Genomic DNA, 18,045 nt, shown 5'->3' with positions numbered 1-18,045 from the left:
ATATATATATACTGTATATATATATATATATATATATATATATATATATATATATATATATATATATATATATATGAATGTTCTTTCATACAGACAGTTTGAGCGTATCGCGCAGTTTCCAACCGAAACTATTTTGATGACGCGCAGTTTCAAGTCGGAACTATTTTGATGACGCGAAGTTTCAAGTCGGAACTATTTTGATGACGCGCAGGTGGAGTCGGCGCCGCATCCGGTTGCAGCCTCGCACAGAAGTCTGCAGCTTCTTTTTCTTTCTCACTTTCCCGCGAAACTCCGTCGGAGAAGTAACGGAGTCCGTTACGTTTCATGAGGGAACCATGATCCCGTTGAAGAGAAGAAAGGTCGTCCCCTCCGCTGCTGGGAACACTGGGAGTGAGGAAACGTTGCCAAACAAGTTCCCTCAGGTGGTTTTGTTTCTGTTGGAGAGGAAAATGGGAGCCAGTCGAAGAGATTTTCTCTCTCAGCTCGCTGGAAAGAAAGGATTCCAGGTGGAGGAGTTGTTCAGGTAAGACTGAAGGACACGCACAGAAAGGAGGTTTATCATTTTATCATGCTCTTTATTAGTCATAATTCTATATAATCATATTCAAACTTGTCTTGAGAATGTAAACATATTAACACATTTAAATTATGTTAAATTGTATATATAATCTTGTAATAAGGATATGTTCATAATAATAATATATTTGAAATACTTTTGATATTTCTTCATTGCTAATATTATTTCTAATACTATTGTATTAACAATGATGTCACATGTTGGGGTAAACAAATATTTTGAAGACGGCTGTTTAATATTTGAGACGTCATTTCTCTCTAATATTACCCCCAAAATAAATGTATTAACCCGTGGATGAATTTATATTGAAAACACTCGTTAGTCAATAGTTTAAAAACAACAGTGAAATCCATCTTTTAAATAATCTAATGAGAGAATATGTAATAGCAGAGCAGTCACAGGGGCGTTGTTCCTCATGCGTTCATAGAATCACAGTGTCACATGCTTCATCGTCCTCTTCCTCAGTGAGCAAGTCACACACGTGATCAGTGAGAACAACTCTGGAGACGAGGTCACGTCGTGGCTGGAGTCCGAGGCCGCAGGTCGAGGCCGAGTGTCCGCTCACCTGTTGGACGTCAGCTGGTTCACAGAGAGCATGCGGGCGGGACATCCAGTCCAAATCCTGGAGCGACACCAACTACAGGTCTCACTTTTACAGATATTTATTACAACAAAAATATTTATCACACATCTACGTACGTATGTACGTATGTATGTACGTATGTATGTATGTATGTATGTATGTATGTATGAATGAACATATGTATATATATTATAATATCTTGGCATTATCGATGCTCAAGACGGTTTGAATAGTTTTTGAGGTGAACTGTTCCTTTAAAGCCTCGGTGTGTCTCTCAGCAGATTAAAGAAGTGGAAGTTTCTCCGTTTTCTGCACCGAGCTACGCCTGTCAAAGACGCACCGGTCTGGAGAACCACAACACCGCCCTCACCGTACGTAGCTCCCTCAAATATATATAATTTTAAAATGCATTATATTATATAATGTTCAATCTTATACAGGAATATAATTATTTTCCATTATTTTGTATGTATATAAATAGCTTTTAGGACGATGTTATGTGATACATATTTATGTTTCCTGCTCTAAGGACGCTCTCTCGCTGCTCGCTGAAAGCGCTGAGCTCAGAGGTGAGGACGGACGAGGCGTCGCGTTCCGCCGCGCCGCTGCCGTCCTGAAGGCGCTCCCCGAACCCGTGACGGACGCCGCGCAGCTGGCGGGTCTGCCGTGTCTCGGGGGTCATTCGCTCAGAGTCATCAAGGTCAGCACGACCTTCCTCTTTTGGCTGTTTGAACGTGCACGTCATCGGAGGCAGAAGGAGCTGCAGTGATGCGTTTGCTTCTCTGCTCTCGTAGGACGTCCTGGAGAACGGAGCGTCGGCTGAGGTCCGGGCCACGGAGCGGTCGGAGCGCTTCAAGGCGCTGAAGGTCCGGCAGCCGTTTGCTTTTATTGTTAAGATGAGAACCAACATTTGTCACACGTTCTCTACAACCATTTCCCCAAAAGACTTGCAGCGTCTGTGCGTCTTGAGCACCACCTAGTGGCACTGGACGGGATCGGCCCGCTTCATGCTCTTGTTGTATTCCAGTGTGTGTTTGTTAGTGTGCGCTTGTGTTATTGTCAGTATAACACAAATGCACACTAACACACTAACTGATGGAGGCAGCAGGAGACCAGTAGCTCCTGTGATCCGAGAGGTTAAATCAGTGTTTTTGTGAATGGAGTCTGGTGTGTTTGAGGAGAGCATAGATGAAGTAATATTTACTATTCCAGGTGTCTAAAACACGTCCGCAGCAGTACTTTGCTGTTTCTCTACTGCCGTAAAACTATGAAGAAGAACTTCTAAACAGCCAAACAATCTCTTTTAAGTGATTCACTGCAACCTTTTGAATAGTTTTTCTGTGTGTTTCAGGTTTTAACGGGTATTTTCGGCGTTGGAGTGAAGACGGCAGAGCGCTGGATCCGAGAGGGGATTCATAGCCTTCAGCAGCTTCAGGAGTCAGGACGAGAGCTCAATCGAGCTCAACGAGCGGGTGAGTGTTTGTGTTTAGTCTGCGACCGCTGCGCCCCCTCGCCCCCCTCCGCCATCCCTCCTGTCCCCTCGTCCCACTCTGAAAGTTCACGCTTTGCCCTCCCGCAGGTCTGCAGCACTACGAGGACCTAAACCAGCCCGTCACAAGGCCGCAGGCCGACACCGTGGCCGCCATCGTGGAGGAGGCCGTCGCGTCCGTGTTGCCGGGAGCTCAGGTTACTATGATTGGAGGATTCAGGAGGTAAAAGAAGAGCAAACGCTCTCACAAAGATTTACAGAGATTACGATCTACAGATTTGACTTCATCGTATCTGCAGGTCTTGAAAAGTTTGTTTCTGGACGTTTTTACATAAATATAATAATAATAATAATAATAATAATAATAATAATAATAATAATAATAATCTAAAATAACTACATAGTGCAGTTTGCATTCATTCATTTCATTTATATATACAGCCAGAATGGAACATTCCGACCTGAAATCTTCATTGTCATCAAGTTATTTAGACCTGTCCTGATGTTTCTGTGTCCGGTGCCATTGAGGAGACTTTGTTACTCAAAGGAAGGCTTCTAGCAGTTTGTTCCTCGTCTCTCCAGAGGGAAGCCGACGGGCCACGACGTGGACTTCCTGATAACGCATGCAGAGGAGGGCAGGGAGGTAGGACTGATGCCAAAGGTCGTCTCCCGGTTGGAATCTCAGGTGAGTTCTGAGCCGCTGGTTTTGGTGTCGACATGTTTGATTTTCTCTTCAAAATAAAAGTCCTGCTTTTCTCTTGGCAACAGAAGAATCATGATTCATGACTGTAAGTAGAGAACTAGAACACGTCTTTAGGGCAGAGTAAGACAGCCCCCCCCCCCCACTCCCGGGTCTCTCCAGGGTTTCCTGTTGTACCAGAAAACTACGAGGAACTCGTACTTGGAGGCCGAGGACGGCCCCGCCCGGCCCTCCTCCAACATGGACCGCTTCGAGAGGTGCTTCTCCGTCTTCAAGCTGCCGGATGAGGCCGGCGCCGGAGGACCAAACCCCTGGAGGGCCGTGAGGGTGGACCTGGTGGTTTCTCCAATCGGACAGTTTGCTTTCGCTCTGCTGGGCTGGACCGGATCCAAGGTGACCTTTCATCAGCGTCCTCTGACTCCGTGTTCCTCTGACTCCGTGTTCCTCTGACTCCGTGTTCCTCTGACTCTGTGTTCCTCTGACTCCGTGTCCCTCTGACACCGTGTTCCTCTGACTCCGTGTCCCTCTGACTCCGTGTTCCTCTGACTCCGTGTTCCTCTGACTCCGTGTTCCTCTGACTCTGTGTCCCTCTGACTCCGTGTTCCTCTGACTCCGTGTTCCTCTGACTCCGTGTTCCTCTGACTCCGTGTTCCTCTGACTCCGTGTTCCTCTGACTTCGTGTTCCCTGCAGTTGTTTGAGAGAGAGCTGCGACGCTGGGCGGGCCACGAGAAAAGCATGTCTCTGAGCAGCCACGCCCTGTTCGACAACGCCCAGGTGAGCCCTTTATTAGACCTCAGTAACTATTAATCCATCTCTATCAGACCTGACTAAGTATTTGACTTTGTTAAACATAACAAAGTATCATCTCCGTCAGTTCATAGTTTGTCTTTTTTCATCACTCTTCCTACAGAGTAGATATCTGAAGGCTTCGTCAGAGGAGGAGATCTTTGCTCATCTTGGTCTGGAGTACATTCCTCCGTCAGAGAGAAACGCCTGAAGGCACCCGATGACCAGCAGGTTCCACCTGAAGGCTTGAACCCCGCAGACACCTGAAAGTACCTGATGAGGAACCAGCAGGTTCCACCTGAAGGGTTAAAGGAAGAAGTGGACGTAATCATCATTGACGTTTTGAAGCTTCGAGGTCGGCGATTTCGCCATCGCCATCTTGGTTGTTTTGAACAGGAAGTGACCATATAAGGACTGAGGAGGACTGACGTAGAGACCTGTCAATCACATTGTAGCCCCGCCCCTAAAGCGTCCCCTGCTTTATGGTCTGTTTGACTCTAACAGACCATAATTTACTAAATGAACATCATGCTGTATTGAAGAAGACTTGAAACTAGAGATTGAGGCATAAACTCATGTTTACAATGTTTACTGATGGAAGAGAGATCATCAACATCAAGAGAGAAATAGAGTAATTTATATAGACTTCTATACAACCAGATATATATATATATATATATATATATATATATATATATATATATATATAGTGATATTTTGAATCTTTCTTGCATCTTTTAATAAATTCTGGTTGGCTGTGTGCAACTTACATTTGTCTTTATTTTGTTGTGTCTTTTATTATGCATTGTCAACTCGATAAATATGTTTTTATGCATTTCTATTTGCACACTGAAGTCATGTGGGTCTTTCTCTCTCGCAGAGTAACAGGAAGTAGATCACATCAAGGTCGAGCAGGTCGGTGATATCGGACCCGTGGTGCTCGTGGCTCCACATGAGCGGTCGCTGCTGTTGCAGCTCACGTCGGTGGCGTCCTCATTGGTTTGTTTTCTGAACTTGTGATTGGCCTCCAGTTGTCTTTAATCCCACCTGAGGGGGGGAGCTCCCCGAGAGAGAGAGAGAGAGAGAGAGAGGAGAGTGAAAAGCTCTTCAATGAGAGACCTTCAGCAAGAAGGCAGAACAGCTTCTCTACAGGTATTGTACTTTACTTTCATTATCTCCCTTCTGCAGATCGGCTCCCTGCATCTCAAGCTCAGCCTCTTTAAAAGTAGACTTTAGATCTTTTTGCGTTCACAGAAAATCTGAGGGGGTTTAACGTGTGTGTGTGTGTGTGAGTGTGTGTGTGTGTTTTCAAAAGTTAAAGAGGAAATGTTTTAAAGAGGAAAAGTAGACTTTAAACTCTTGATATTAATGCTGCGACAAGTGACAACTTGATTTATGAATTCAAACTAAAGAAATCTTTGCAATAGAATATAATATATATATATATATATATATATATATATATATCTTTTTGCGTTCACAGAATATATATATATATATTTATATATTTATATATATATATATATATATATATATATATATATATATATATATATATATGAGACATCTTTCCAAAGGGTTTAACTTTGATCCACGTGCAGCAGCAGTAACCCTGCTGTGTCCTCTAGAGAGGACGAGCTCTTCCCCAGAGTTTAAAAGGTCGTCCTGATCCCGGGTCTGTCGTAGGTTTGGATGTAATCCCAATCATAAGACCCCGTAAGACCCGACGCGGAAAGACGAGACGAGAGCTCAAAGTGACCTGGATGCGTTTCAACCTTTCATCCTGAACCTAGTTTGATGCATTTCCACGCTCAGAGTTTTTACCTGCCCTTCCCTCCCGTCCCGCTGCCGGTAGACCTCGTGAGGGTCCGGGGTTGTGTGACCGGTCCAGAATGTGGGCCGCGTCAGGAGCCCAGTCTGGGGTGTTGGCACCGCATCCTGGCAACGCCACGGCCCTCCAGCCGGCTATAAATAACGTTCCCACTGACCCGAAAGAGTCCGGACCGGGGAGTGGAGTCAGGAGGACGTTAAAGTCAATGAAACGTATCATGTGACGTATCGAGGTGTTTTACTCCTCAGCGTCGGCCATCTTTCCCCTGACGTGGATTAACAGTAGTCCTCACAGCTTCCTTCTATATTAAGACAGAGTCATGGACGCTCTATGAAGGACGAGCCAGAAGACGACCTTTCATTAAGACATTAACGTGTTGCATGTAAGATGTTAACACATCTTCATGGACTCATGATTACATCAATGGGCTTCATACGCTCATGGAGAACCTGGAAGAGTCATGGAGTTTTAAAATAAAACCCCCAAAGTGACGTAAATGTCCTGTAAACGTGTTATATTCATGTGTTCATGATGTTCATTTACGCTGACTTTGAAAGAATGAAAGAGGTTCAAATTATAAGCAGGCATACATACAGGCATCTATATAAATGTTTATTCTTTGAATCAAACTATAGTCTCTCATTCATTTGTTTCATTTAAGGTTTACTGTATGCTTTGAATCCTCATTGTTAGTTTAAATACTACATTTATATCACTTTTTACTGTTTACACACAGATTTTACACATTTGCTTATGGACGTTTGGTTAAAAGTTATGGAAATGTGGTTAAAATCCATGAAAATTTGGTGTGATGGCATGGAAATGTAGTATAAAGTCATGGAAAAGTCATTTAAATCCATTGGTCAAAATGTGTATGAACCCTTTATATTAAATGCACTTTGTGTCTAACTGGCTCTTCAAGATCTCCTTCTCTTTAAGATAGAGGTCTTTGGGGGTTTGCCGTGCATTATGGGAGCTTTAGTGTCTTGTGGGTCGCTAAGAAGCTAAGAGCATCTGCTGTAAGCTGGTTACTGCCTTAGACGTCTGGGGGGATTCACGCTGCGTTAAGGATCTGAACATTTATAGTTTGTCTCCGTGGATTCGTTTGTCTCTTCTTTATATTCATTCTGCTCTTTTATCAAAACAGAACAAGTATGACTAGAAGTAGAGATATTAATAAATGTCTTTTCTTCAGAGTCACGATGCCATAAATCATGAAAAAAGGAAGTTTAATTCCTTTAATAAAAACTTTAAATCAATGGAAGCTGCACATCCAACATGTTTCCACACGTGTAACCGATGGTGGAGAAAAAAATAGACGCTTTACATGAATATGAAACTAACTTCAGCAGCAGAGGAGTTTCTCTTGTGGTCACATGACTGATGATGACTTTAATGTTTCTCACAGAATTTGTTTACTTGAAACGTTTTATTTGGGGTGTGACTTTGAATGAGACGCGTAGAATAAAGTGTTTTAAATTGAAATATAAAGTTTAAGCTTCTCGTGCGACTGCTTTTTCTGACTGAAGCGTTTGTAGCACATGCTGTGTTCAAGGACCGTCGGAAAGATGATAATCTGACGATAACGGCGGCTAAAGTTCACATTCATATAATAAAACGGAACGTAAGTGTCCCGTAGACTCGTGCTCCTCGTTGGTGGAGCCTCTGACAAAAGGAGGTGAAATAAAAGTAGATTCTGCAACACTGCCGCTAAGCTACGATAGCGTCCTACATCTTGTGTCTCCGCTCATTTCAAGGTCATCGCTGTCGACACAGTTTGCTTCGGGTGGACGGCACACATTCAGATTAAAGTGACTTTAAATGGACCTTATCTTTCCCCATTGTGTTTGTTCTCTGCAGCTCGTTTGCTAGCGAGGTACCGACTGTGGTAAAAGATGGCGAACTCTTTCACGCGCATGATCTCCGGACGCAACACGGCCGTGCTGTTGGCCAGCTTGGGCGCCGGAACCATGGCGACCGGCTTCCTGTTGAGCGACAGCGGCCCGCTGGCCGCCGAGGGCAGGACGAAGCTCTACCCGCCCAGGTGAGACTCAACGTCTGTAATTAGATTAAAACACAAGGTAATTAGCACCAACGCGTCTTTAAAGTTCTCATTATGCAGAATTATCCACTTCAGAATAATCTGATATGGTATTATATGTGTGTTCACCTCTTTAAAGTGTGATGTAATGAGCAAGCTAGCTAACCAAGTTGCCGCTAAATGTTGATATTTTCAGAAAAATACTCTGTATCAGGGCTGGAGAATGTATCGTCATTATAAACATGATGATGATCTGATAGAATATCATGCGTGTAGATAAAGCTAGGAGTTAAAATGTATACATTAATGCAGCACTAATAATACTGTAACAGGCTTTAAGTACATTTAGCTGCTAATACTCTCACTAAAGTACCTTTTTGAAGTACTTGTACTTGTGTGAAGGAGCAGAAGGGGTCACAGCAGGAGCCCTGGCAGCATCCTGCAGTATCTCTGACGCTCTCAGGTTTCCTCTGCGTTACCTTTCACTCACTCTCTCTCTCCCCCGACTCTCTCACTCGACCTTTCTGTCTCTCGCCCTTCTCGTCTTCACCGCTGTCGCTTTATATCCAAGAAGAGCGTCAGCGGATGTGTCCCAAATGCGCCATGAAACATATTTGTATTGTTAGGACGGGTGGCAATTTTTGCATTATTTGAGAAAACAACATTGAGATATACTTGTGCATGAAAATAACTAAGTTTAAATACAATTTGGTCTCAGTCTCAAGGTGCATCTGCAAAAGCATCAACTACTCACTGACCTCACACCCTTCCTCCTCTTCCTCTTCTTCTTCCTCTCCTGCAGCTCCGACTTCCCCGACCTGAGGAAGCACAACAACTGCATGGCTTCGGCTCTGACTCCGGCCATTTACGCCAAGCTGAGGGACAAGGTCACCCCCAACAACTGGACCCTGGACCAGAGCATCCAAACCGGAGTGGACAACCCCGGACACCCGTTCATCAAGACGGTGGGCTGTGTGGCCGGCGACGAGGAGTCCTACGAGGTGAGAGGGGTCAAAGGTCAACGGGGTTGTGTGTCCTCCGTTAATGTCTCAACGTCTTCCAGAGTTCAATGAATGACCACTGGGGGATGAACATGTGACTGTTTCAGTCATTACATCATCTCTGAACAGTCCAGCTGACAAAGTGCGTTGGTAATAATGTTGTTATGCTAGTCTCCGTCTGTGTTGGAGTCAAAACAAGAATATTTAAAGAAATGGGGTGCAGCATTGTGGGGGATAAAGTGACTGACATATAATATAATATTATGTATGTTTTCATTAGTATATAATCACCTGATTTGTGTTTTTGTCAGCTCAGAATGAGTCCGGCATCTTGACACACTGGAAAAGTTTCAGTTGGATGCAATCTGCAAACTCACCACTAGATGGTGCTACATTATACACACTGAAAACATTTATTTTAAATTATTTAAATGTTTTAATTGTTTTACATTTTTAATCATTTTTAATCTTTAATTAAACAAAATAAAAATGAAATGTTATTTATTTTATTTAAAATCTTTATTTTGTATTTTACATTTTTACATTTATAATCTTTTTTTTTCTTAATTTTTACATTTTAATTTTCTAATTCATTCTAATTTACTTTTTTAATTTAATTACATATTTATACGTATTTCAAATATTTTATTCTCATTTAATTTACTTTAGTTTATTCTCATCGATTGTAGCGTTTTACCTCACTGTGTCTTTTGTTGGTTCTCATAAGTTATTATTTATCACAAGACATCAGCTCTATAAAAGAGACTGAACATGGTACTCAGAGGTTTCAGGAACAGGTTGTTCCTGCTCTGTGTTCCAGGTGTTCGCTGAACTCCTTGACCCCATCATCAAGGACCGGCACAACGGCTACGACCCCAGAACCATGACGCACCCCACCGACCTGGACGCCTCCAAGGTGTGTTACCCCACAGCGCCGCACACCGCCACACCATCCCTCCATCCTCCTCTTCATCTTCTTCCTCCTCCTCCTCTGTTTGTCAATCAAACGATATCCTCCGCCTCCAGATCACCAACGGCGTGTTTGACGAGAAGTACGTGCTGTCGTCCCGCGTCCGGACCGGCCGCAGCATCCGCGGGCTGAGCCTCCCGCCGGCTTGCTCGAGGGCAGAGCGCCGCGAGGTGGAGCGCGTGGTGGTGACAGCGCTGGCCGGCCTGAAGGGAGACCTGGCCGGACGCTACTACAGCCTGGGAGACATGACGGACAAGGAGCAGCAGCAGCTCATCGACGTGAGTCGCATCCAAAAATACAAACTTATTTTGCCTCCTAGGTTCCTGTGAAAGAACTTACTCAAAAGTCATAATTGGTGAATTCCTCCCCACAGCTGCTTTTGGGTTATTTTTTTAAAGGGTTCAAGCGCATTTCTGACCTGAAATGTTTGCACAAATTGTCCTCGACTCATCTGGTTGTATAGAAGTCTATGCTTCATGTGTTAAATCTGCATTCTCTCTCCTGACCACCAGGGGCGACTCCTCTGGTTGTATAGAAGTCTATATAAATGACTCTACTTCTCTCTTGATTTTATTCCCTAAATGTCTGAGGATCATTCCTGAAGGAAGCTTATCGATAGTCATAAAAAGCTTGTTGATATCACTGACATTTCATAACGCGACAAAGTTTCATAATCTTTTGTCACTTGCTGACATTTCTTTCTTGCAAAAATCACAGCGTGTTTAAATTCCTGTACTTGTAATGCAATACATTCATATAAGATGATTAGAGGTGACTCTTAACATAATTAAACCTGTGCAAAAACAACAAACCAAAGCGAGTCTGGAGACCCATAGGCTGCCGTTTGTTGACCCGCCTGTTCTGATTATTTCACGCTGCGCCCGACACAAGGACCACTTCCTGTTCGACAAGCCTGTGTCCCCGCTGCTCACCTCGGCCTTCATGGCGCGAGACTGGCCCGACTCCAGAGGGATCTGGTAAGAAAAGCTCAGAGGAAATGCAACTTCCACGACGCCCGCCTCCTCCTCCAGAGCCCTCCTCCTCTCCTCTCCTCTGTTCGCTCAGGTTTATCCTCCGTAACGCCCTCTGTGTTCTACCTGTCTCCCTTTGCCCCGCCCACCTTTAGGACCACTTCCTGTTTGACAAGCCTGTCTCTCCCTTGCTGACGTGTGCCTTTATGGCCAGAGACTGGCCCGACGCTAGAGGCATCTGGTAGGCTTCACCAGCTCTGAAGCATGTCAGCTCAGTATGTGCGACGTAGTCAGTGTTCCTTTATGTGGTGATGATAAACTGGAGGATGAAGTGTTCTTTTATGTGTTGGTGATGAATGTTGGTGATAAACTGAAGGATGAAGTGTTCTTTTATGTGTTGATGAATGTTAGTGATAAACTGAAGGTGGAAGACATTTTGACGCATGTTGGTGGAAGAGAAACCTTCACCAGGAAATAGTTTTCTGTTTCTCGTCACAAGTGCACAATGCCTCTCGCATATTAATTCTGCACAGACGAGCAGCATGAATATCAAAAGTTCTGCACAATAGTTATTCGGTGAGTCACCTCCAGCTCTTTGATGAGTCCTCTCTGGCTTCTCTTCAGGCACAACAACGACAAGACCTTCCTGATCTGGGTGAACGAGGAGGACCACACCAGGGTCATCTCTATGGAGAAAGGGGGCAACATGAAGAGAGTGTTTGAGAGGTTCTGCAGCGGCCTCAAGCAGGTGCAGTGAACTCTGTGAGAACACCTTTCACATGAGTCAATGATCGTCAATATCTTAACTCAAGCTGGTCATGTGATGTCACGGGATGTCCTGCAGGTGGAGCACCTGATCCAGGAGCGAGGCTGGGAGTTCATGTGGAACCAGCGTCTGGGATACATCCTCACCTGCCCCTCCAACCTGGGCACGGGGCTCAGGGCGGGTGTGCACGTGCGCCTGCCGAAACTCAGCCAGGTAACACACACGGTACCATTTAGTGGCTGTTCTTGGAGCTTTTAACCACACGCTCTTCCGCCGTTAAAACACGTCTACATGTACCAAACACTGTTGTTGTTGTAGTTGTTGTTATACGAGTTCCTTCTGCCTGCGTCACACTGACTGAATCCCTCTGCAGGACCCTCGCTTCTCAAAGATCCTAGACAACCTGCGTCTGCAGAAAAGAGGCACTGGGGGAGTGGACACGGCGGCCACCGGAGACACCTTCGACATCTCCAACAACGACCGCCTCGGAAAGTCTGAGGTGAGGAGCGGCAAGGTGGCATTTTCCTGATGATATATATATAACTATATATAACTATATATATATATATATATATATATATATATATATATATATATATATATATATATATATATATCCAAATATATGTGTGTGTGTGTGTGTGTACACATATGTGCGTGTGTCTATGTAAATGTGCATCTCAAACCCTTAAAAAGTCAATATTTCGTTGCAGAAATGACGTGTGTGTGTGTGTGTGTGTGTGTTTTCAGGTGGAGCTGGTCCAGATGTTGGTGGACGGGGTCAACAACCTGATCGAGTGTGAGAAGAAGCTGGAGAGAGGACAGAACTTCAAGGTCCCGGCTCCCGTCGCTCAGTTCAGGAAGTAAAAGCATCGGAAAACCTCCGAGTCCCGAAACCTCCCAGCAATGCCTCTGCTCCTCCGACAGAGACGTATCTGGTCTTAGACGTGACTTCTACCTCCAGCTGAAGGTCCTCGCTGTAACCCTGACTTCAATAAAAAGACAGTATTAAAACACTTTCCTGCGTGGTCATTGTGAACGCTGATGTGACGCTAACACAATCACCACTTTTTGCACGTAAACTCATCCACAAAAGATCTTATACTCAGTTTTGCTCTTTTTTTAGAAGCATTTTTTTTTTAAATCATGTTCACGGTTGACGCTCAGCAGTGAAACCTCTTCTGGTACAAATTTATACTTTACTATTTTAATTTTGTACTGTTTTATACTTCTAAACTGTACTTCGTTGGCAGGATGTTTACTTTAGTGCAACATGTGAGCTCACTGCACATACTCAATGCCCCACAATGCATTGCAGCTGCGCGTCTTAAATTCCACTTAAATTCAGGTTTTAAGATGTTTTCAGAACTAAAATGACCATTAAGACTCAACAAGAGCTCAGTTTATGTAAATAAAAAGGTCAAATCTTAGTTGGCTGTAATAATGGCTTTTAAAAGACAGCCACAATAATAATAGAAGTGACTTTAAATAATATTTTGACATTATCGTATCATACTTTGTGAGTACAAAATAAAAAAAAATAAATAAATAAGGCTAATAAACAGTTTGATTAAGCATCAATCACAAATCTTTATTCAAAGTTGACCTTCAGTCCTCCGCCTGCAGCTGGATGACCTTCACGTGTAAAAGACTGATCGAGTTACATCAACGAGCCGATTACATTGTTTATTGATGGAGAGAAAACCGTCCGACTGGAACCCAGCACTGCTTTGTGGATCTCAGACTCAACATGAGAACCGCGGCAGCGAGTCAGCTGAGTTGGTCTAAAACAACGACGACGACGACGAGAAAGTTATTTTAGAAGCTGCAGAAGTGAGCAGCTTTAAAAGAAAAACTGAGTGAACGGAGTCTGGCGTCCAGCAGTTAGTCTGCATCAGTGACAATCTTTAATCTTCTGCAACAGGTGATTTCACAAAGTACAGTGCATCTTAAAGGGGGGGGGAGGGAACAACGTAAACAGATACAAACAAACAACTTTAGATCAGCGGTGCATTTTTTTGTTAACTCTTGAAAACACAGCGTAAAAAAAACTGCAAAACGAGTCGAATGATTAAAGTGAAAAAACTACATTTATAGTAAGTAGAACCGCTTTTTTATTTTTTAAATCATCACTTCTGATGTTTTACTTTCCATAATGCCATCTCCTGACAATGCTCTCATTTTATTCTTTTTCTAAAAAGTAAAAATTAGCAGAAAGAAGAAATTATATCAACCGAAAAGGTGACACCTAGAGGCCGGAGCCCGTCACTCCACCGAGAGGTCCTGCTCTTTCTTTTTGTTTTGGGCAAAGTGGAACAGAAACGAGTCTCTCAGGAGGAGGCGGAGAGAGACGGAAACAAGCAGGAATGCCAGAACAGGGCGTCAGTGTGTGTGTGTCTGTTTGTGTGTGTGCGCGTGTGGGCGGTCAGTCAGTAGAGCCTTGGTGTGGCGCCTCAGTCGGTGGGTCGCTTCTCACTGTGTTTCCTTGTGAACTCCTCGGCGTTCTTCATGAACTTCGCTCGGTCTTTGCTGTACTCCTCCGCCAGGTCGGCCCTGAGCGGGTGCTCCGGCTGGGGGCTGTTCACCAGCGCGATGAGGGTGGCGATTACTGGAGGACACAAAGGGTTCATGTTACATTGTTTATATCGGTCATACCTGTGGGACCTTTCTTTTTTTGTTGAATTTTGTCGCCATTTTACGTTAGAATCATTATTCAGATCCTTTATTAAAGTTAAAGTACTCATAGCACACAGGGGAAATACTCCTAATGTAATGCATTATTCCTGCATTTAAAATCCTTGAAGTAAAAATATTGATTGATGTTCTATTATAAAAACTGTATGACTATTATACCTGATGTTTCTGGATTAATATTATCTGGAGATACAATGTTTAACCTAAAAAGGAAAAGGGATAAAAACTAAAGCTGTCAAAGAAACGTAGTAAAAAAGTACAATATGTACCTCAGAGATGTAGTACAGTAAAAAGTACAATATTTACCTGAGGTGTAGTAAAAAAAAAAAAAAAGTACAATAGTTAAATTTAAAAAAGCCAAAACTTTATCAGAAATCTAAATGATCAATAACTTCTAATCCTACACATCATAAAAATAAAAACCCATCTTTAGCTGACGTTAGAACCATTAGAGGTGCCGCAGGGCCACTTTGTGGGCCCACTCAATCTCACGCACTGTCCCTTTTAGAGAAGCCGAGCGACGGGCCTCACCCTTCTCGGTCTTCGTGGCCGGTTTCCAATTCTCCACGCTGATGATGGGCAGGCAGACCTGGCCCTTCTCGTCGATGTTGGGGTGGTAGATCTTCGTCTTGAAGGTGACCTTTGGGGGCTTAAAGGGGTACTCGGCAGGGAAGATGAGCTCAATCCGAAACGCTCCTTTGTCATACGGAGGACAATCCTGCGGGGAGGACAACGTTTATTAAAAAACGGTTCCACCGATAGAAACACCAGTTGTGTTTAGGAGTCACTACTCACAGGAACCAGGAGGCCTTGCCAGTTCAAAAGGTTCGATTCATCCACTTGAATGCTGCTGAAAGACTTTACTCCATTTTTGCGGATTTCTTCGAGCTCCTGAAACGAAAGAAAGCAATTTAAAAATGGAATTTAAAGTCCATCGTGTATGCGGTCACAAAGTGACCACTTTATAAGTTACACCTGTATACTTGAATGCAACTTCTCATACATTATATATTACAGAATAATATTCATCCTAAACATGTCAGGAAGTGTTGAATGATGTGTTTTAGAGTTGATGTGTGTGTGTGTGTGTGTGTGTGTGTGTGTGTGTGTGTGTGGGTGGGTGGGTGGGTGTGTCACAGTGCTTCAGAGAACCACCAGGGGGGAATAAACCCTGCCATGTGAAAGGGTGTGATCACTTTCTCCACACCATCCCCTTTGTGCAACACATTTTGACCAAGGAGGAGCGCAGACCTCTGACGAAGGCCGTGAATATAAAACGAGTGCATCTGCTCCGGTGATTCGGATCCATTTCTAAATGTTACGGCTTCTTCGTTGGCCCTCGTTACACGTTTGAACCGAGTTTTGTAACAATCAGAGCGGTAGTTTTGTTGTAATCTTACAACAAAGCGTCCCAAAAACATAACCTCCTTGGAGATAATAAGTGTTTAATTATGCAGCACAGTGTTGTTTTGTTTAGTACTTACTTCTACTGAAAGTTGTTCTATTATCATCTATATTTTTGGGGCGATTTACATTATTTTCTTTCCTCAAACATGATGCAACATTGAAATAGGAAGCGTACACTCCGTGCAGTAGTCCTGTCGTCCACACAACACACATTAAATCTTCTTTTTACATGTTAATATCTCGTGAGCAGCGACCTGTCAATCACCTTGTCGCCCCGCCCTAGAGAACACCCAGCTTTATGGTCTATTTCAATACTCTAAAATATTGTGTCTTCTACTTCCTGTCAGCTGATACTTCTCCGTTGTTTACCTGGATTGTAAAACTAGATTTGTCATCTGAAGGTAAGCGGATGCGTCACACAGGGGAATTCTGGATTCAGAAGCTTTGTTCAGTGACACATGCGGCATAATGAAACCGTAAGTAAGAAACTAGAGAGACGAGCAAAACAAAAAATAATACTGTGAAAGTACTCTGTTACAAGTGATATTACCTCTGAGGTGTACTACAGTAAAAAGGACAATATATGTGGAGGAGAAGTATAAATTGAAAAGGTACAAGCACCTTGAATTTGTGCTCACTGCACTTAAGTAAATGTACTTAATTAAATGGTTTTTTTTTGTTTCATTAAAACAGTTTAACATTTAGCACGACGTGTGTGACTCTTGTCTGGTCTGATTTCACAGTCACGTGTATTATTATCATCATCATCATCGTCGTCGTCGTCGTCATCATCGCTGTTATTATTATTATCCTCCTTGTTACCAATATTGGTCCCTCACGCCCTGCCCCAGAAGCCTCCATGTTTTCTCCCCGCAGCGCTTCAGACGGTGACAGCGCGTAAAACAAACCGCCACAGGCTCTCGTCGTGACGCCGCACGACAACAAGCTCCCCCCATTCACATAAAGATGTCCCAACAAGTCACCAGAACCCTCGCAAAGTAGCGTGAATCACAAAGACTCGGCGGCGTTTATGTCTTACCTTTTTGATTCTCCTGTTCATTGTCGTGCCGATGTAGTCTTCTTCTTCTTCTTCTTCTTCTTCTTCTTCTTCTACTTCTTCTTCTGCTACTGATTCTTCTGCTGCTGCTTCTTCTTCTTCTTCTTCTTCTTCTTCTTCTTCTTCTTCTTCTTCTTCTTCTTCTTCTTCTTCTTCCTCTTCTTCCTCTTCTTCTTTTTCCTCTTTCTTTCGGTTCCTGCTCGACTTCTTTTGAGGTCATGAGTGGCTCAAACATGGCGCCCCGGTGTCTTACCGCCACCTAGCGGCCTGGGGCGCAAAGACCAGACTCTGGTGGAACTTCTTTTATTTGCACAGGTATAATAATAATAACAATAATAATAATGATAAAAGTAATACTCGTAATTATAAAATAATAACGATAACATTTTGTCTTTTAATAATTATCATAATAATTTTCAAATATAATTACAATATTATTATAATAATACAAAGTTTAACAATACTACGTCTTATAATAATATTATAAAAACAAATATGTTATTGTATTACATACAAATACAAACCATTATAATAATAATTGTAACAGAAATAATGAATTATAATTTAATGAAATGATGATGATAATATAATAATAAAATATGTACAATAATAACAATTTTAACGTTAATATGATTAAAAATACAATATAATATTGTAATAATACAAAAAACAACAATATATTAATACAATGATAATAATATAATATCTATATTATTGTGAAACACATATTATGTTATAATAATAACATGATAATACAACCATAGACTGTATTAGAGCTTTATAAACAGGTATCCATTGATGGCAGTTCACAGGACTCAGTCGCCACCTGGTGGTAGTAAACTGTTACTACACAGGGCAAGAAATGTCATTATTACAGCTGGATATGGAAATTTCATTTCATTCCTTAATACAATAATTATGAATATATTCAGTTGAAACACAACTTAACACACATAAAGCAACTAAAACCAACTCTCAGTTCTTCTGTCTTCTTCCTGCATTGTGGGTAACAAAAGATTAAAAAAAGGTTCAAAAGGTTCAAGAGTGAGTTTACCTCCTCTACAGTTGTACTGCATTGTGTTTGTTCAGCCGTGTGTTAAGTCATTTGTGATTCATTTTTAAATAAATATTGTCTGAATGAGTTTGAGGGTTCTTAATGTTCAAGGATCTT

General features: G+C 42.7%; 3 protein-coding genes across 3 annotated transcripts; 2 read left to right on the top strand and 1 right to left on the bottom strand.

Moving 5' to 3' along the window:
* Positions 1 to 244: 244 nt before the first annotated feature.
* polm (polymerase (DNA directed), mu) lies at positions 245 to 4,790 on the top strand. Its single transcript, XM_068574380.1, has 11 exons — positions 245 to 523; positions 1,043 to 1,220; positions 1,439 to 1,531; positions 1,690 to 1,860; positions 1,955 to 2,026; positions 2,512 to 2,632; positions 2,740 to 2,872; positions 3,232 to 3,334; positions 3,512 to 3,742; positions 4,041 to 4,124; positions 4,261 to 4,790. The coding sequence occupies exons 1-11, from the start codon at positions 336 to 338 to the stop codon at positions 4,345 to 4,347; spliced, it is 1,461 nt and encodes a 486-aa protein (XP_068430481.1). The 5' UTR covers positions 245 to 335; the 3' UTR covers positions 4,348 to 4,790.
* Positions 4,791 to 5,210: 420 nt separating this feature from the next.
* Positions 5,211 to 12,732, top strand: ckmt2a (creatine kinase, mitochondrial 2a (sarcomeric)). The gene is made up of 10 exons (XM_068573547.1): positions 5,211 to 5,288; positions 7,828 to 8,011; positions 8,811 to 9,009; positions 9,830 to 9,925; positions 10,036 to 10,257; positions 11,106 to 11,191; positions 11,575 to 11,698; positions 11,795 to 11,929; positions 12,090 to 12,215; positions 12,467 to 12,732. The coding sequence occupies exons 2-10, from the start codon at positions 7,863 to 7,865 to the stop codon at positions 12,581 to 12,583; spliced, it is 1,254 nt and encodes a 417-aa protein (XP_068429648.1). The 5' UTR covers positions 5,211 to 5,288; positions 7,828 to 7,862; the 3' UTR covers positions 12,584 to 12,732.
* An 853-nt stretch (positions 12,733 to 13,585) lies between these two features.
* LOC137783742 (ubiquitin-conjugating enzyme E2 L3-like) lies at positions 13,586 to 17,037 on the bottom strand. Its single transcript, XM_068574025.1, has 4 exons — positions 16,857 to 17,037; positions 15,206 to 15,301; positions 14,942 to 15,128; positions 13,586 to 14,324 (listed from the first exon to the last, which is right to left on the bottom strand). Exons 1-4 carry the CDS (start codon positions 16,875 to 16,877, stop codon positions 14,170 to 14,172), a joined length of 459 nt encoding a protein of 152 aa, XP_068430126.1. The 5' UTR covers positions 16,878 to 17,037; the 3' UTR covers positions 13,586 to 14,169.
* Between the last annotated feature and the right edge of the window lie 1,008 nt (positions 17,038 to 18,045).

Source organism: Clinocottus analis, unplaced genomic scaffold (genome assembly GCF_023055335.1).
Source record: "Clinocottus analis isolate CAN_PGR_092001 unplaced genomic scaffold, fCliAna1.0.p SCAF_13, whole genome shotgun sequence".
Lineage (NCBI taxonomy): Eukaryota > Metazoa > Chordata > Actinopteri > Perciformes > Cottidae > Clinocottus > Clinocottus analis.
Note: the sequence above shows the minus strand (reverse complement) of the source record. Positions and strands in the feature narration are given on the sequence as shown.